The following is an 18281-nucleotide window of genomic DNA, read 5'->3' on the forward strand; positions in this document are numbered from 1 at the left end:
AAATAAATAAAATAAATGGGTGATAGGTACTAAGTCAGACACTTGTGATGAGCACTGAGTGTTGTAAGTGATGAATCACTGAATTCTACTCCAGAAACCAGTATTGCACTAAACATTAGCAAACTAAAATCTAATAAATAAATAAATAAAAAAAATAAATAAATTTATATTCATGACTATAAGTCCTGTATATGTACTTTAGCTACTTGTTCCTCTAGAATGAGTCTGAATCCCTTAAATGTGCAGGTTCTGAACTGGATGCCGAAATACAAAGATGAAAAAACAAAAAAATATGACAGTAATCTATAAAGACATAATGTCACACTGATGAGACAGCTAATAGTCCAAAGAAGACAAAGGAAAAGTGATGAAACAGGGCACAGAAGGAAACTTAAAAACAACAACAAAAAAATAGTATTGTTAAGCAATCCCATTTCTAGAAATGTATTCCACGGATATGCTCCCACATGTGTGAAACGATCTATATTTAAACTTATTCATGGGGTGCCTGGGTGGCTCAGTGGGCTAAGGGCCTGACTTCGGCTGAGGTCATGGTCTCTCAGTTCATGAGTTCAAGCCCCACATCGAGCCCTACATCAGGCACGGTGCTGACGGCTCAGAGCCTGGAGCCTGCTTCACATTCTGCGTGTGTGTGTGTGTGTGTGTGTGTGTGTGTGTGTGTGTGTGTGTGTCTCTCTGCCCCTCCCTGCTCACACTCTGTCTGTTTGTCTCTCTCTCAAAAATAAACATTAAATTTTTTTAAAAAAAAACCTTACTCATCACAAGTTTGAACTATCAAAAGACAGGGAATAACCTAAATGTCTACACTTCAAGCCTGGTTATATAAATTCTTGTTCAGTCGTACAATGGAATACTCTGAAGCAGGAAAGAATGAAGAAACTCTTTAAGGTATAAAACAAAGAGCAAGATAAAGTATTGGTAGGTATAACCCCATTTTTCACAGAACTAGAATAAGCCGTCCTAAAAGTTGTGTGAACTACAAAAGACCCTGTATGGACAAAACTATCTTGAAAAGGAGGAACAAACCTGGAGGTATCATCATCTCAGATTACAAGATACACAGCAAAGGTGTAGTAATCCCAGCAGTGTGGTCCAGGCACAAAAGTAGACATACAGGTCAGTAGAACAGGATAGAGATACCAGAAATGAACCCACACTTTTATGGTCAATTTAGGACAAAGGAAGCAAGCAACATACAAGGCGAAAAGACAATCTCTCCTATAAATGGTGCTGGGAAAAGTGTACAGCAGCATGGAAAAGAATGAAGCTGGACCCCTTCCTTACACCATACACAAAAATAAACTCAAAATGGATTATAAACTTACCTGTGAGACCTGAAACCATCAAACTTGTAGAAGAAAACATAGCCAGTGATTTCTTTGACATCAGCCGTAGAAACACTTTTCTAGATAGGTCTACTGAGGCAAAGGAAACAAAAGCAAAATTACTATATTGGGACTAAAACAAACTAAAAAGCCTCTGGACCGTGAGGGAAACCATCAACAAAACAGAAAGGCAACCTACTGAATGGGAGAAGATATTTGCAAATGACATATCCCATAAAAGGTTAATATTTAAGCTATATAAAGAACTTCTACAACTACCAAAACCAAAAAAAACCAAAAAACAAAAAACAAAAAAAACCAATAAAAAAATGGGCAGGGGACCTGAATAGACATTTCTCCAAAGAAGACATACAAATGACCAACAGACACATGAAAAGATGCTCAACATCACTCATCACCAGAGAAATGCAAATTAAAACTGCAATGATAGATGGTTTTATACCTGTTAGAATGGCTTAAATAAAAAACACAAGAAATAACAAGTGTTGGCAAGGAAGTGGAGAAAAAGGAACCTTTGTACACTGTTGGTAGAAATGTAAGTTGGTGCAGATACCATGGGAAGACAGCATGGAGGCTCCTCAAAAAGTAAAAAATGGAAGTTAACCATATGATCCAGTAATTCCATTACTAGATATTGACCCAAAGAAAACGAAAACACTAATTTGAAAAGATATATACACCCCTCTATTTATTGCAGCATTATTTACAATAGCCAAGATATGAAAGCAGCCCAAGTGTTCACAGATAGATGAGTGGATTAAGAAAATGTGGGATAGAGGGTATAGATATAGATGAAGATTATAGATATATAGATATAGATGAGTGGATAAAGACATGAGAGGTATAGATAGACATGATATAGATATAGGCATATAGATAATGGAATATTAGTCATAAAACAGCATGAGCTCTTGACGTTGGGAACAGCATGGATGCACCCAGAGGGTGTAATGCTAAGTGAAATAAGTCAGAGAAGGACAAATACCATATAATTTCACTCATGTGGAATTCAAGAAACAAACAAAAAAACAAAAAATGAGACTCAAAACAGACTCTTAAATACAGAAAACACGCTGGTGGTTGCCAGAGAAAAGGTGGGGGTTGGGGGGTGATGAGTGAAATAGATACACTTATCATGGGACGCCTGGGCGGCTCGGCTGGTTAGGTGTCCGACTCTTGATTTCGGCTCAGGACATGATCTCATGGTTAGTGATTTGAGCCCCGTATCAGACTCAGTGCTGACAATGTGAAGCCTGCTTGGGATGTCTTTCTCTCTCTGCCCCTCCCCCACTCACATTCTGTGCTCTCTCTTAAAATAAATAAACTTAAAAAAAAAAAGAGTACACCTGTCACAATGAGCAGTGAGTAATATATAGAATTGTTGAATCATTATATCGTGTACCTGAAGCTAATATAATATTGCATGTTAATTATACTTCAATTTAAAAAGAGGTGAACACCAGAAAAAAAATACTGGTGCAAATAAAACTCTACTATATGTTAAAACAAAAAAGACTAAGAAAAGGAATATATGTACTTTTCTTGTGTACAGATAGAATACCTCTGGAAAGATACAGGGGAGCCTGCTTCTTTTCTAAATCTGGTGTTTTCAGGGCGCCTGGGGGGCTCAGGCAGTTAAGCATCTGACTTGGGCTCAGGTCATGATTTCTTGGTTTGTGAGTTTGAGCCCTGCGTTGGGCTGTGCGCTGGCAGCTCAGGGCCTGGAGCGGCTTCGGGTTCTGGGTCTCCCTCTCTCTCTGCCCCTCCCCTGCTTGTCCTCTGTCTCTCTTGGTCTCTAAAAAAAAGGAAAAACATTTAAAAAGACTCTAAATCTGATATTTTCTTCCAGGGGTGTGAAACTCCCGTCCTGAACACTCCTGTCTCAGTAGAGGTGAGTGGCCTCACTGACTGTAGGCTTTGGGACGAATAAACTGAATGTGCTCAGCCTGGCTCTTGCCTTCTGATGAGTCAGGGGTTTGATGTTCTCTGCTGCTCCTCCAGGGTCAAAGGCATGCTGACGTCTGATGACCACATGAGAAAAATAAACACATCGTTGGAAATGACAGGTCTCCAAAAATTAACCTCCTCTTCATTCTTTCTGAGGAAACTAGTGGAAAACCTGCTCCAAATTCAGCTGTGGGAGTGAACCAGAAAAAGGAACTCAGTGGTAAGTGGGAAATGGAGGGTGCAACATGGAGAGAGAGAGGGGATCCCCAGTGGTGAAGGGAAATCCTAGAATATTCGTTAGCCAGGTGGCAGGTGCAGATGGGAAAATGAGCATGGAAAAATCCAGGGTGGGGGCTGGCTTCAGGGGGAAACGCTCACTCAACGGGCAACTCTTGAGTGGTTGAGCCGCTATGGAGATGGGAATCCATGAATGAGACTAAGCAATAAAACAAAGGAGCCAGACTCCAGGGAAAACAGAGTTGTAGGAGGAAGGAAATGATATGACGCGATACTACTTAGTTACGAAAAACATTGAAGTATGGCTGTTATTTTCATGAACAACTGTGGCATGATTATGTATTAAGGGAGGAAGAAGAGACCCCAGCAAGGAACAGGGTCGGAACCTCAAGACCTTAACTGTCATATTAGGTAAAAAGAAAATTACCTAAAATTGGGGGGAAAAAGTAGCAATGTAGGTGAACTATTTAGACCTATGGAAATAAACAAAACAAAAAAACCCAAACAAACAAACAACCCAGAAGAAACAGCCGAAAGAATTCAAACGGTTGTCTCTGGGAGTGTGAATCAGGAGGGCATTCAAGGACTGCTGTTTCTTGGTCAGAGTCCTTGCATTATTTGACTTTTTAAAGTATGTTCATGTATTCCTTAGAAATTATTATTAAAATTTAATTTAAAAAGCATGAACAGAGGCGCCTGGGTGGCTCAGTCAGTTAAGCATCCTACTTCAGCTCAGGTCGTGATCTCATAGTTTGTGAGTTCCAGCCCCACATTCGTGCTGACAGCAGAGAGCCCACTTCTGTCTCTCTCTCTTTCTACCCCTTCCCTGCTGGTTCTCACTCTCTCACTCTCAAAAACTAAATAAACTTCAAAAAATAATAAAATAAGAAGCACTAACAAAAAGTAATTTCTGACCATGACCCAGTCTCTAAATGAGACTTCCAATTTCCAACCCTTAATCTACCACCATAAATAGGATTCTAGTTTGAGAAAAGCTGCCTTCCCCAAATCCACAAAGGAGGAGAACATACAGCAGCTCAGCGGAACACAACTTTCTCTGGTTTAACATGAGAGCACGTGTGCCCCATGAATCCACGTGGCGTGATCAGCACTCCTATGAGAAATACCAGCCGGGATCATAGACCTGCACCGCCTTTTTCACATCACACTGAGGCACAGCTCAGTCAGAGCCAGTGTGTGAAAAAGGTGAAAAATTCAACCTCCGATGGCTGCGACGTAAGCCAGAGGCAACTGCTCGTGGGCTTTTAGGCACTTGAGATCAGTATCACTTTCTGCAATCAAGCTTTTTTTTTTAATGTTTTATTTATTTCTAGGAGAGAGAGAGAGAGACAGCGTGAGCAGGGGAGGGTCAGAGAGAGAGGGAGTCACAGACTGAAACAGGCTCCAGGCTCTGAGCTGGCAGTCAGCACAGAGCCCGACGCGGGGCTCGAACCCACGAACCGCGAGATCATGACCTAAGCGAAAGTCGGACGCTCAACCGACTAAGCCACCCAGGCGCCCCTCTGCAATCAAGCTTTTAATGAGACTGGGGGGCACGGAAGTCAAGTGCAGGGTTTCTGCTACTTATTCCCTAGCTGGTAACATAGGGATTGTGCGCGTCTTTGTAGGAAAACCCGAGAGCTTACCTGTAGGCTGTCTCTAGGTGTCTGAACACACAGCACCCCCGTCTCCATCCGGAGTTCTACCAGTGGAGTGAAGTTGCCGTTTTATTGAGTGTTAATTGCCCTGAACTCCCAGCTGACCTGCAACAGGTTCATGTGCTGGTGGCCAGGAAACCCTCTCAGCTGAAGTGGTGGCAGCTGGCAGATCGGCACTGAGACAGTCAGGGCTGAAAGGGTGCAGGTGGGGCATGTCCACTACTAGGGTGGCGGTGGGTGAGGTTAGGATTCGGCATTTCTAGGCGCCTTGTAGTAATGTTATCTGATAACCCGCCAAACACAACTTTGTTCCTAACGGTCGCGTAGGTAACATCATTCACTGAATCCCCATTTTATGAACTTATATTTTATGAGGTCATTTAATTTTTATTAAAATTTTTTTTAACGTTTATTTACTTATTTAAAGAGAGAGAGAGAGAGACAGCACAAGCAGGGGAGGGGCAGGGAGAGAGGGAGAGAGAAACCCAAGCAGGCTCCATGCTGTCAGCTTAGAGCCCAATGTGGGGCTCGAACTCCCGAAACGTGAGATCATGACCTGAGATGAAATGGAGAGTGGGATGCTCAACCAACCGAGCCACCCTGGCCGCCCCTCTATGAGGTCATTTTAAACAGCAATGCTCTTCATACGTTTGGTTATTTCGGTCACCATGACAGTTGAGAGAGGATTTTTCAACCGCCTAAAAGAAAACACTTTACCGTCTCGACTCGTTATTGTTTATTTCAGTTTTCCAGCTAATGCAACTGTAGCTTCCTTTACAAAAATTAATTCCTGTGAAAACCGATGAGGAAATACAGCACCTCTGCAAAATTCTCAGGCCACCCAGACCAATTCTCACTCGCCAGTATTTGCAAATGATATTTCAGATTAGTGCAGTCTCTCAGCTCCTTTGTGCAGGACAAGTTATTGCACGTCATGACGGAGAGCGCGTAGCAAGCCCAGAATTTAACAAGGAGGCTCCTGTTGGTTTCACTCCTGATGCCAGAATCGACTTTGTCCTCAAAGATCTCCGTGAGGATCGGGATAAACTTGAAATGCTTGGCTTTCTTCTGGCTCACGGGATCCAGGTAGCACCAGCAGGCTACACTCTGCAGCAGCAGGATCTTTACTTTCTGGGCCATCTGGTGATTTTGCAACAAGTTGGCTACTTCTTTCATGTGCTCTGCCGCATATTTCCCAGCAGTGGGGCCTCCTGGAAAAGAAGTATTTGCATTTCAGAAGTATTTGGTACATCTAGGAGCTGGTGACATTGGAACGCTGATGTGTCCACGTTCCCTTTGCCTACACTGACGCTTCGGCTTCTCTGACTTTTCCTTTCTCCTTTTCTCCTCCTGGTGCGCTGCTGTGAACACGAAAAAGTGTGTTGATGAGCAAAAACTGTGAAAAGCCCTGGCAATCTCCTGCCTGCCCAAAGGCTTCTCCCTGGCTCCTTTATTCAGGCACCTAGGAGTCAGTATTTCAAGACGAATAGACAAACAAAATGGAAAATCAAAACACTTCCCGCAAAGCCAGGATCTAACTCGTAAGAGGTTTCTCAGGAGCTGTGCCTTGCTATCCCGTTCTCTCTGACGTCTCATTTCCCAGCTCTGGGACCAACATGACCTTACAAGATGGTCCTTGCTTTGGTTGCTGACCCAACCTGGACCTAGACTCTACTTTCCTCCTGTACCTGAACCCCGGATCGCCCTTGTTCAAATCTCAAACCCTAAGACGGTACTAGCCAAGAAAACATTGGACGAAAACTCTTCAGCGGGTGAGGGGGGGCTGGCCTACCTGGCCAGATTCTAGCCACTGGGGGTTTGACCTGGCTTGGATTTCCCTTAGTGGCGCTACCACAGTCCCATGGACCCGAGGCTGTTCTAGCCAATGTTAATCTTTCCCTGCCTTCCACCAGTATAAGTAAGGCTAAGGCTATATACCATCAAGTTAAAGAATTCTGACTCTTTTATAACTAACCAGCTCTTCCCCCAAATGATGAACAAAGCTATACAGGGAAATTTCTCAGGTGGCGGACACCATTTACACTTCCTTCACACGGGAGTCCCCTGTCTTCCTTGTAGCTCCATGCCAGTGGCTCTCACCCATTCTGGCACCTAGGACCCCTTGGTCCTTGAAAACGGTAAATGTTTTCGCTCAGGGATGTCATTCTGTGAAAAATTTAGTCTATCGAATTACATCAAGGCAACCCATTAAAAAAGACATGGGTCTGTCAAAGAGATTTATAGCTACCAGCCAGAGCTTCTAATCAAGAGACGTGCTGTTGAAGATAATGTATAAAATTTCATCACATATCCTGAAAATCACTGGAAAAAAAAGTGGAGTGAGTTTAAACCTGATAGTCATTAGAGTGGTGGATGTTTGAGCAGTTAACCACTTAATTTTCTGGCCAAATATACATTAGCAATTGCTCTTCACTAATACCTCAAGTGTCTTTCCTTTTTAAAAAAAATTTTTAATGTTTTATTTATTTCTGAGAGAGAGAGAGAGAGAGAGAGAGAGAGAGAGAGGCAGCGTGAGCAGGGGAGGGTCAGAGAGAGAGGGAGATACAGAATCTGAAACAGGCTCCAGGCTCTGAGCTGTCAGCACAGAGCCCAACGTGGGGCTCAAACCCACGAACCGTGAGATCATGACCTGAGCCAAAGTTGGACACTTAACCCCTAATTATTTTTAAATTTACATCCAAGTTAGTTAGCATATAGTGCACTAATGATTTCAGGAGCAGAATCTAGCGGATGGACACATTCTTTTAAAACATGAGCTCCTTCAGGAGAAAATGATTAGTAAATATCTTTGATGGTAGAAAGACAAAAAACTAAAAATTTAGGCAAAGGAAAAGTTATTGGAATCTTAAGACCAGAGTTATGAAAATCACTTAGAGTGTTACAACAAGCAAAAAGGTTTTGAAAGACCTGTGTTAGCACAGCTGGTTAAATCAATACCGGCATGGGCCACCTGGGTGGCTCCGTTGCTTAAGCACCTGACCTCACGTCAGGTCATGATCTCCTGGCTCATGAGTTCAAGGCCCCTGTTGGGCTCTGTGCTGACAGCCTGGAGCCTGGAGCCTGCTTCGGATTCTGTGCCTCCCTCTCTCTCTGCCCTTCTGCTCACACTCTGTCTCTGTCTCTCAAAAATGAATAAACATTAAAAACGAAAAAATAAATCTGTACCCGTGAAGGCCAACAGTCCGATTCTATATGCAGCCTGAGCCCTCTTCTCAACGGCTAGAGATTGATTCTTCAATATTCGACCGAGCACCACGAATTTTTCTTTGTGAAAAATACTGTCAACCGAAGGGATTTCTTCTTCTTCCTTCTTCTTAATGAAAAAGTGCTTCACAGTGACATTCCAGAACTTCTGGAGGCGCCGGTACAGCCTCACAAAATAGTGATAGATCTGAGTCCAAAACCGTGCACAGGAAGTTCGTGTCTTAGCCATTGCGCGAGAAAGGCCTGCGGTGCTCCAGTTACGCTTGTGCTGTGGCTGCCAAGGTTCACAGTCTAGAACTCTGGGCGCATCTCTTAGCGACACCGGAGAATGGAATCCACAAGTCAGGGGCAAGCAACGGAGGCCTCCATTCTTCAGGCCGGCATCGAAGGCCTTCTACAGTTTCAGCCAAACCAAGTTCACTTACACACGGACTCTCAGCGTCAACCGCACTGGCCTCTCCTCTCGCACGCTGGGTGCGATCCCGCCCTCGCCCCTCTGCTTGCACAGGATCTACGGGGACTTGCCTGTCCTCCTTGGCGTATTCCAGTCCGTTCTGAATTCCCTTCCACAGCATCGTGCCTGTTCTGCTTATTTGTCATGGAATCAGAGATTTCCTCCACATCATCATGGACGTCCTACGTTGATCCTGTTTTGCTGAGGAAATAGAAGCTGTCGACGGGAGGCATGGTTGCCTCTCATCGCGTCTACCTGTCTCCGTGAGCGCACACGCACATAGACTCCAAGTGTCCTGCTCTCGTGGGCCCGTCTCCATTCCTGCAGTACGTTTCATGACTTGTCCCACTCACAGACAGCACCCTGCAATTCTTCCCTTGCCTTAACCAAGTTTTCCATGTTGACTGGATCCTTTTCACATCAACAAGTAGGCTGTACTTCTTCTCATTAAAAAAAAAAAAATACAACACTCTCTTGACCTCATAGAATCCCTCCACCAAGTTATTGCTCTGCTCCTGTTCATATCAAAACTTTGTTTTTAATGTTTGTTTATTTTTGAGAGAGAGACAGAGCATGAGCAGGGGAGGGGCAGAGAGAGAGAGAGACACAGAACCCGAAACAGGCTCCAGGCTCTGAGCTGTCAGCACAGAGCCCGACACAGGGCTCGAACCCGTGAAATGTGAGATCATGACCTGAGCCGAAGTCGGACGCTCAACTGACTGAGCCACCCAGGCACCAAGAACTTTTCAAAGAGTTGCAACACTTAGCGTTTCAAATATTCTTGCACCCTCTCTTGGATGGACTCCAAAGAGATACTTCACACCCAAGAATCTATTAAAATCGCTCTACAGGGTCACTGATGACCTTCATCCTGCTGAGTCCAGTTCTCAGTCCTCAGCATGTGATACTCCTGTTTCCTCAAAACACTTGATTCGCCTAGCAAACAGCTTCTAAGGCGTCACACTCCATTTTCTCCTGCTTGCCACCCTCCGTTTTCCGTTGCTGGTTCCTCCTGTCTATGACCTCTAAATATTGGGGTGTCTCAAGGCTGTTCCTTACAGCTCTTCTTTGTTTTGATCTACACGTCCTAGAGGAAATAAACCAGTCTCATGGCTTTAAGTGCCATCCGTATGCTGAAGACCCATATATATATATATATATATATATTAACATTTTATTTTTTATTTAAACAATTTATTTATTTTGAGAGACAGAGCAAGTAGGGGAGGGGCAGTGAGAAAGGGGGAGTGAGTTCCAAGTAGGCTCCATGCTGTCAGCTCAGAGCCCGAGGTGGGGCTCAAACTCACAAACATTAGATCATGACCTGAGCCGCGATGGAGAGTCAGATGCTCAATTGATTGAGCCACCCATGCACCTCATATTTCACACTTTATTTTTTAAGCAATCTCTATACCAACATGGGGCTTGAACTCACAACCCCAAGATCAAGAGTCACACCTTCCCACCAACTGAGCACCCCCCTCCCCAGTTTTGTATTTTTAACTAGATTTCTCACCTGAACTCCAAACACATTGTTGCCAACTCGATAGCCATCCATTTGGATGTCTACATGGCTCCTCGAATGTAACATGTCCGAATCAGGACTGGCGGTCTTCCTCTCCCAGCCAGCGCCTGGTCAGTTTCGCTGTCTTGGAAGATGGTGGCAGATCCTTCCAGTGGTTCCGGCTGAAATTTTTGGATTCGCCCTTGGCTTTTATTTGTCTCTCATCTCATTTCCAATGTAGAAATTTGGACCCCCTGTCCAAATCCGGGACATTCTACAAAATGTGCTTGCCTGTACTCTTCAAATATATCAAGATAGGGAAGCTCAAGAAAAGGGAGAGAGGCTACTGTTCTACATGAGAAGAGCCTGAAAGAGCCATGACAAACGTCATCCATGCTTGGCACCCTGTATCCATACACGTGTGCATGCGTGTATGTGAGCACATGTGTGTGCACGTATAGGCCATCTAGGATTCTCAGTGGGACAACTGGGACCCGCGGACACGCATCGGGCAGCACCGTAGCCACATGTAGTTTGCAGCACATGAGTGTGACTCATCTGAATTGACATGTGCTGTAAGTATAAGCCACATGCTGGATTTTGAAGATTTGGTATGAAAAAAAAAGAATGAAGTTGCCTGGGTGGCTCAGTCAGTGTCCGACTCTTGATTTTGGCGCAGGTCACGATCTCACAGTGGGAGGGACAAAGTGAGAGGCAGGGAGAGAGGGAATCCCAAGCAGGCTCTGCATCATCAGTGTGGAGCCCAATGCAGGGGCTCAAACTTCCTAACCGTGAGATCGTGACGGGAGCTGGAATCAAGAGTTGCATGCTTAACCGACTGAGTCACCCAGGCACCCCCCAAAATGTATTATTAAAGTTAACTTCCCCTATTCTTTTTACTTTTTAAAATGTGTCTACCAGAAAAGAATTTAAAAGTAAGTAGTGTCTGCTAGAAAATCGAAAACCCCAAGCACGGCTCTTTTTCAAGGTCCCCGTATTTATGGTTACCTCTTCTTCCCGGAGATCTTCACATGGTGGACCCCTCAGTTCCTCAGGTTGGAATTTTGTTAGGCCTTCCCCGGACACCCTCTTCAAACTTGTGACCTTTGCCATGTCACTGCTCCTGTCCCCAACCTTGTACAAGTGTGATGCCTTCCCTGTCTTGTCTCCCCTCATCAGAATACGAGCCTGTGAGGGCAGAGGTTTTTAGGTCTTTTGTTTTTCCTTCCTGCTGTATCTGCAGTGTGAGAACAGTCGCGGGATATACCTTATTCACAGTAAGTATGCAGATAAATAGAGAAAGAAAAACTTTTTGAATAAGTGAGAAGTTAGAGATCAGGTTTTTTAGCAAATGATTTGTTTCTCACACAAAGTATACTTAGCATTTCTCAAACACAAGAGAATATTGGTTTAAGAAGAGATATTCTCTCCAGGAAAACTTCAGGGATAAAAATATTTTTTTCCATTTGACTAATTTGCTTTTCGGATACAGTAAGAAGTGCTGGTGTTTTCTGCCAAGCTGGGGTTTACAATTTTCCTTACCCTCTTGTGAAGTTAAGGAAGGCAATTCGGTTAAACAGCGTAGCAATAAACCTTCCTTATAGGACAATTTTTTCCCTACTGACTCAGGTAAAGAAATCACCGATATTTAATAATGTCAGTGGGTGAATACTTCTCTCCCAGTCGAACGTGGGGGTGAAGCGTCTGTGATGGCACAGGTGGGGTGCGGGCTGGGAACACACAAATAAATGAGGGCCCTTAGCATCCCGAAGGGGCTCGTGGTCTCTGCTCAGATACCACAATTCTGAAACACAGCTCTTTTTCTCCAATTAGCTTTACAACAAATCTTTCAAGTGAAGGAATTTCAAGATAAGAAATTCAAGTTGCAAAATGAGGCGTACTGTGCTGTGGAAATGCCAGTTTAAGAAGGGCAAGTGAAAAACAGAGCAGACTCTGTGCATAAGAGTAATAATTCAAAAATAATTTTTATTTTAACTTACATGATTGAAAGAGTGATGAATACAAATGCCACAAAACTAAAGGCACACTCTCCGAGCAAAAATAAAATGCAGAAATGAATACAAAAGATAGGGAATTAATTACTCATGCAATATTCAAAAAATTAGAAAACAAAAACGAAACTAACAAAACTCTAACACTTGTGATTTGATTTTCTATAAAAAGAATCATTTCAACCATTGAACAGAGACTATAGGCTACCGACTATACATGCTACCTACAGACTGTACAATGTACCTTTAAAATGAAGGATATATGCATATATATAATATTTATAAATATACAGATATATATACACATTGTAACTTCACAGTTGAAAGGACTATTTGCCAGGAAGCCTGGCAAACAATTTTTACTTTAAAATGGAATAAGAGTTGTTGTTAAAGGTCTTGCTAAAATGTAAATATTTAAAACGACACCTAAATATTTGATACAAACACATCCAGAATAGTTGATTTTCCAGTTTGAATCACACTCACACATTCTGGTATCTTGGCAGCCCCCACCGTGTACACTCCTAAGAGGAAGGAAAGTTAGTAGGAGCTAGCGAGTGGTCTTGTAGTTTATTTAGTTGACTTGCTGCCCTGATGCAGAAGCAGTAAGGGGGGGGCTGTTGTTCTAACTATTTGGCCAAGAGGTCCCACCCAGCGACGAGTGACTTCTCTGGGGCAGCAAGCCCCTCGTTCCTCCGGGCTTGCTTCTTCCTCTAAGGACCACTTGTGAGTCTCCTCTGCAGGTTCCCTGTTCTACTTTCTGAGAACTCCAAAGAGCATCAGAGCTTTCTGAGTCCACAACTTTTGGTTTTGATTTGTCTTAGCAGCAAAATACCTCTGTTGTAAAAGTATCATAAAAAAAAAAAATGGCTCTTGTTCAAAAAAGCTTCAACTTTGAATGTCTTCTTTTAAGGAGTACGGGTGTCCCCTCAATAAGGTAGTCCTTAGTCACCTACCTGTCTTCCAACCACCACGGAAACGTGCTTTGGGAAGTGTCGGGATGGAGAAAAGAAACAAAAGCAGTAGTGGAGGCTTGGGGGGGAAAATGAAGTTAAAAAAATGTTAAACTCTTACAATGTGTCATTTTACCAAGTCCTGCAGGTAAACCTTTATTTGAAGAAATTCTTTCTTGTGCTTTCCATTTAAGGTAAAATTAGGTAGCTGGTGGGGCCACTCGACCCTCAGGACCCGACAGAGAAACACCACAAGGTGGATGATAGGCATCAAAGTATCACGTGACGACTTCAGGCTTAGAGAAGAACTCCCAAAAAAGTACAAAGATGGCTGTTTTAAAATTCCATACGTAGGAGATAAAATAGACTCTTTTACTAAGTACTGTCAGACTCAGTTGACATTGTAATCTACGGAGTCATACACAGCCCTATTCTACTGGCCAAAGGGAAAACAGAGAGGTACTCGACTTTGAATTCTATCTGTACCATCTTACGTTTCCAGACAACCTAAGTGGAACTCTTCAGGTTTTAAACATTCCTGCTAAATCCCAGCACCATCTTCATGAACAGGGCCATTTATTAAGACAGCTGTTAGGCAGAGCTCCTTAAAAGGCCGTGGCGACTTCAGCCCCATGTCGCCCTGCGACGTTAACACTGTCTCGAGGAAATTTGTCCAGCTGTTCATACGCCAGCCGTCCATCTTCTCCTGTGCACAGAACATCAAAAATAAACAGCAGTTTAACTTTCTTATTCATCACTCAGGATAACAAATTGATACCAGTTGTTTGGGAGTGGATTGCTATGTTTTGTTAACTTTAGTAAGGAAAGTCATCTTCTGTTATTCTTAATTATGTTGTTTCCTAGGTAATGTTTAGTGGAACCAAGAACATTTTTTTATACTTAAAAAAAATTCCACTGTAGTGAACACAGTGTTATATTAGTTTCAGGTGTACAATTCAGTGATTCAACAACTCCACACATAACCCTGTGCTCATCAAGATAAGTGTGCTCTTAATCCCCTTCACTGATTTCCCCCACCCACTTCCCCTCTGTAACCATCAGTGTGTTCTCTCAGGTTAAGAGTCATTTTTTGGTTTGTCTCTTTTTTCCTTTGTAGAACAACCGAGGACTTTCGAGTTAATGTCAGAGATGAAAATAACGTCAGGGTGTGGAACAGTCGAAGTCCCACTGGCATTTTAATGGCAATAATTTCACACAATAAATTTCTTCCTGAGAAATCATATGGATTATATTTTAAGTGTGTTAGGGATTTCAGTAGGGCTGGCCCCTGACTTCAAAGCATTGAACTTTGGTATAACTTTTACTTTTTTATAAACTGACATAAACTTTTACTTATATATATATTGACATATCTAAAAGGGTCTTTTATAAAAGTCTAATATTGGCTTTCAAACTTTAGATAAAAAATAGCCCTTGGCCTTGGACACATGGGGTGATGCCATCTACCAGCCAGTAACTAGGTGACGTCTGTCAGCAGTACCATCTCGAACAGCCAACACATATTTGCAAATTATCTGAACATTCCATTCCATTTTGCCTATTTAAAACAATGATTAGGAAATGGGGGAAAAGTCACAGAGAACTAGTGACAAGAAGCAGGCTTTCCTGTATTTAATACAAGCTGGGGGTAATGAGTTGTGCTCAATCAGAAGTTCATTAAGAGGGGCGCCTGGGTGGCTCAGTCCGTTAAGCATCCCACTTTGGCTCAGGTCATGATCTCACAGTTCGTGGGTTTGGGCCCCGTGTTGGGCTCTATGCTGACAGCTCAGAGCCTGGAGCCTGCTTTGGATTCTGTGTCTCCCTCTCTCTCTGCCCCTCCCCCACTCACACACTGTCTCTCAAAAAAATAAACATTAAAAAGATCGTTAAGAAAAAAAGTAAAAAAAAGATTCATGAAACGCTAGAAATATATTGATGTTAGTTTTTGAAAAGCAGTGCAATTGTGGGTTTTATCATGTATTATCCTCTGTGGAAACCACTTGATCAACCAAAAGTTTGTCTTCTGGAGGGTATATTTCATTCTTCCGATAATATATCAGACACAAAAGGAGGGAGTCACCTGCATTTATAAGAACTTAGTGAAACTATTCTCTAGGCAGAGCCACCAAATTTTAGAGATTTCTGTAGATTGTTTTTACATACCTTGACTTTTCTGAGGCAAATGCTATTTTTCATCTCTAATTCAGTAGTTTTTACCTTTCTATTGCTTTGGAGTAGAATCCTTTATTTGAAACAAAATATTTGCACAACGCCCTGACCTATAAAACATTAAGCACAGTGCCTTTCCAGGTGGTGACAGGGGGAGACAGAGGGGCGGGGGCCAGAGCCAGGCTCCTTCCCCACTTGCACACAGTCCGGACGCCATGGCTAACCAACGCTATTTAAGAACCAGCGAATACCCGGCCAGTTCCTCGCTTGTGCAGGGATATGTCCCAATTTAGAGGTGTTCCGTTCCTTCCCTGGAGTCCCACAGAGTGTAGGTGGGTCAGGGTTCCGTCGCGGTGGCACGCCCCAGACCAATGAAATAAGAACCTTTGGGAGTAGAACCCTGGGCATGAGTATATTTAAAGCCTCCTTGGCGATTCCACTGTGCAGGTGGTGCTGGGAACGGTGAGCTGGTGGTGAGGGGGCCATGGGGGCTGGGGGGAGCCTCATGGGTGAAGCAGCTGTGCCATCACTCCTGGCGACACTGTTTGGGCAGCTGAAGCAACTCTTGCAGGACATCCGGCAGAGATAAGGTTCTCTGGGTCACACTGGTTAGGGAAGCGTCGCTGGGCTGTGCTTTGCAAACACCTGGCTTGCCTTCTGTGTTCATCCAGAACACGATGGGATAAAAGAGGTAAAAACTAATAATACCCTGGGCACGATTTTAGGGAATTAAACTGCCTAAAGCAGCCATAAGAAATAGCTGTTTTTTAACATTTTTAAAAATGTTTTTATTTTGAGGGGGAGCGGCAGAGAGAGAGGGAGACGCAAAATCCGAAGCAGGCTCCAGCATCCGAGCTGTCCGCACTGAGCCCGACGTGGGGCTCAAATCCACAAAGCGTGGGACCATGACCTGAGCTGAACTCGGACACTTAACCGATTGAGCCACCCAAGTGCCCCAAGGAATGACTGTTTTATCCTTTAAACAAGCACACGCTGGCTTGGGTTTCTGTGCATCGAATGATGCATTCAACAGCTGAAGGAAGTGTTATTAAACCAGTAACTGTAAGAAAGAACACCTGACAACAAATGCGATTTTCACAGTGGTTACAAATGCCACGAGATTCTGCCTTAAGTGACTGTAGACAAACCAGGGTGGCTTTTTTCCAACAAGTATTACTGACCAGATTATATTTGAGGACTTTTAGAAGTATAGTTTTTACACAGGAAAAGTGGTTGCAGGAGTAAAACAGCAAGGATTCATGTTTTTACGCAGGATTAGAAGAGTCTGTCCACTCTGCGCCCCCCGGAAGGCATAAAGGTCCTTTACAAAGGGAGGTGAAGGGAAGGTTTATCTGGCTAGTCTCGAATCAAGAACTACTTCTCTCCTTTTCTCCGGTGGCCGGACTCAGGCGGGCACCGGTCATCAGGGCGACGAGAGGTTAACCTGAGAGGCAGGGGGAGGCTGTGCGAGCAGGGGATTAGAGGGCCCGCCCCTGCTTCGGCCCCACGGCTACGCTGCGGCCTCCCTGCAGTGCTGACGGCTCCCCAGGGCGCGGGCGCCACCGGAGGGAGATGGAACCGACCAGTTCCTCATACTCTGTGTGTGTCTGACATACGTTGTGTGAGTGTGACACACCCGGTGTGCGAGTGTGATGCACCCTGTGTGTGTGGCACACCTTTTGTGTGTGACATATCCCGTGTGAGCATGAGTGTGATGTACCCTGTGTGACATACCCTGTGTGAGCATGAGTGTGACGTCCTGTGTGAGCGTGACGTCCCGTGTGTGATGTCCCTTGTGTGAGTGTGACGTCCCCTGTGTGAGCATGACATTCCCTGTGACTCCCCTGTGTGAGTGTAACATTCTGTGTGATGTCCTCTGTGAGTGTGACGTCCTGTGTGATGTCCTCTGTGTGGGTGTGAGGTCCCCTGTGTGAGACTCCCCTGTGTGAGTGTGATGTCCTGTGTGATGTCCTCTGTGTGTGACGTCCTGTGTGTGATGTTCTGTGTGTGACTCCCTTATGTGAGTGTGATGTCCTGTGTGAGTGTGACTCCCCTGTGTGAGTGTGAGGTCCACTGTGTGAGTGTGACGTTCCCTGTGACTCCCCTGTGAGCATGACGTCCTGTGTGATGTCCTCTGTGTGTGATGTCCTGTGCGAGTGTGACGTTCCCTGTGACTCCCCTGTGGGTGTGACGTCCTGTGTGATGTCCCCTGTGTGAGTGTGAGGTCCCCTGTGTGAGTGTGACATTCTGTGTGATGTCCTCTGTGTGTGACGTCCTGTGTGTGATGTTCCCTGTGTGTGACTCCCCTGTGTGAGTGTGACGTCCTGTGTGTGATGTTCTCTGTGTGTGACTCCCCTATGTGAGTGTGATGTCCTGTGTGAAGTCCCCTGTGTGAGTGTGACGTTTCCTGTGTGTGACTCCCCTGTGTGTGACGTCCTGTGTGATGTCCTCTGTGTGACTGTGACGTTCCCTGTGTGACTCCCCTGTGAGTGTGACGTCCTGTGTGATGTCCTCTGTGTGAGTGTGACGTTCCCTGTGACTCCCCTGTGAGCGTGATGTCCTGTGTGATGTCCTCTGTGTGAGTGTGACGTCCTGTGCGAGTGTGACGTTCCCGGTGTGTGACTCCCCTGTGAGTGTGACATTCTGTGTGATGTCCTCTGTGTGTGTGTGACGTCCTGTGATGTTCCCTGTGTGTGACTCCCCTGTGTGAGTGTGACGTCCTGTATGATGTCCTGTGTGTGACGTCCTGTGTGTG

The 18281-nt window shown here is 44.4% G+C and overlaps 2 protein-coding genes across 8 annotated transcripts in view; both read right to left on the reverse strand.

The window, feature by feature from the left end:
- Window positions 1–5930: 5930 nt before the first annotated feature.
- Window positions 5931–8710, reverse strand: ARMH2 (armadillo like helical domain containing 2). The gene is made up of 2 exons (XM_039216723.1): window positions 8396–8710; window positions 5931–6420 (listed from the first exon to the last, which is right to left on the reverse strand). The coding sequence occupies exons 1-2, from the start codon at window positions 8661–8663 to the stop codon at window positions 5993–5995; spliced, it is 696 nt and encodes a 231-aa protein (XP_039072654.1). The 5' UTR covers window positions 8664–8710; the 3' UTR covers window positions 5931–5992.
- A 3648-nt stretch (window positions 8711–12358) lies between these two features.
- RIPOR2 (RHO family interacting cell polarization regulator 2) overlaps window positions 12359–18281 on the reverse strand; it is a 230348-nt gene continuing 224425 nt past the window's right edge. For 4 of the 7 annotated variants that reach the window (XM_039216706.1, XM_039216708.1, XM_039216710.1 and 1 more), the window contains one exon: window positions 13963–14063. In XM_039216706.1, coding sequence (XP_039072637.1) covers window positions 13963–14063 — 101 coding nt within the window. Of the gene's footprint in view, window positions 14064–18281 lie in introns of all 7 variants that reach the window. The other 3 variants (XM_039216707.1, XM_039216705.1, XM_039216713.1) reach the window with 1 other exon arrangement.

The sequence above is a fragment of the Hyaena hyaena genome, unplaced genomic scaffold (assembly GCF_003009895.1).
Source record: "Hyaena hyaena isolate Hyena2069 unplaced genomic scaffold, ASM300989v1 scaffold_652, whole genome shotgun sequence".
In the NCBI taxonomy this organism is placed as follows: Eukaryota; Metazoa; Chordata; class Mammalia; order Carnivora; family Hyaenidae; genus Hyaena; species Hyaena hyaena.

Bases quoted from the DNA above. Each gene is read 5' to 3' on its own strand.
- ARMH2 (XM_039216723.1), bottom strand. From the start codon at position 8,663: ATGGCTAAGACACGAACTTCCTGTGCACGGTTTTGGACTCAGATCTAT. The intron at 6,421-8,395 runs GTACAGATTTAT...CTTCTTTTCCAG, and splicing joins CGGACTGTTGGCCTTCACGG to GAGGCCCCACTGCTGGGAAA.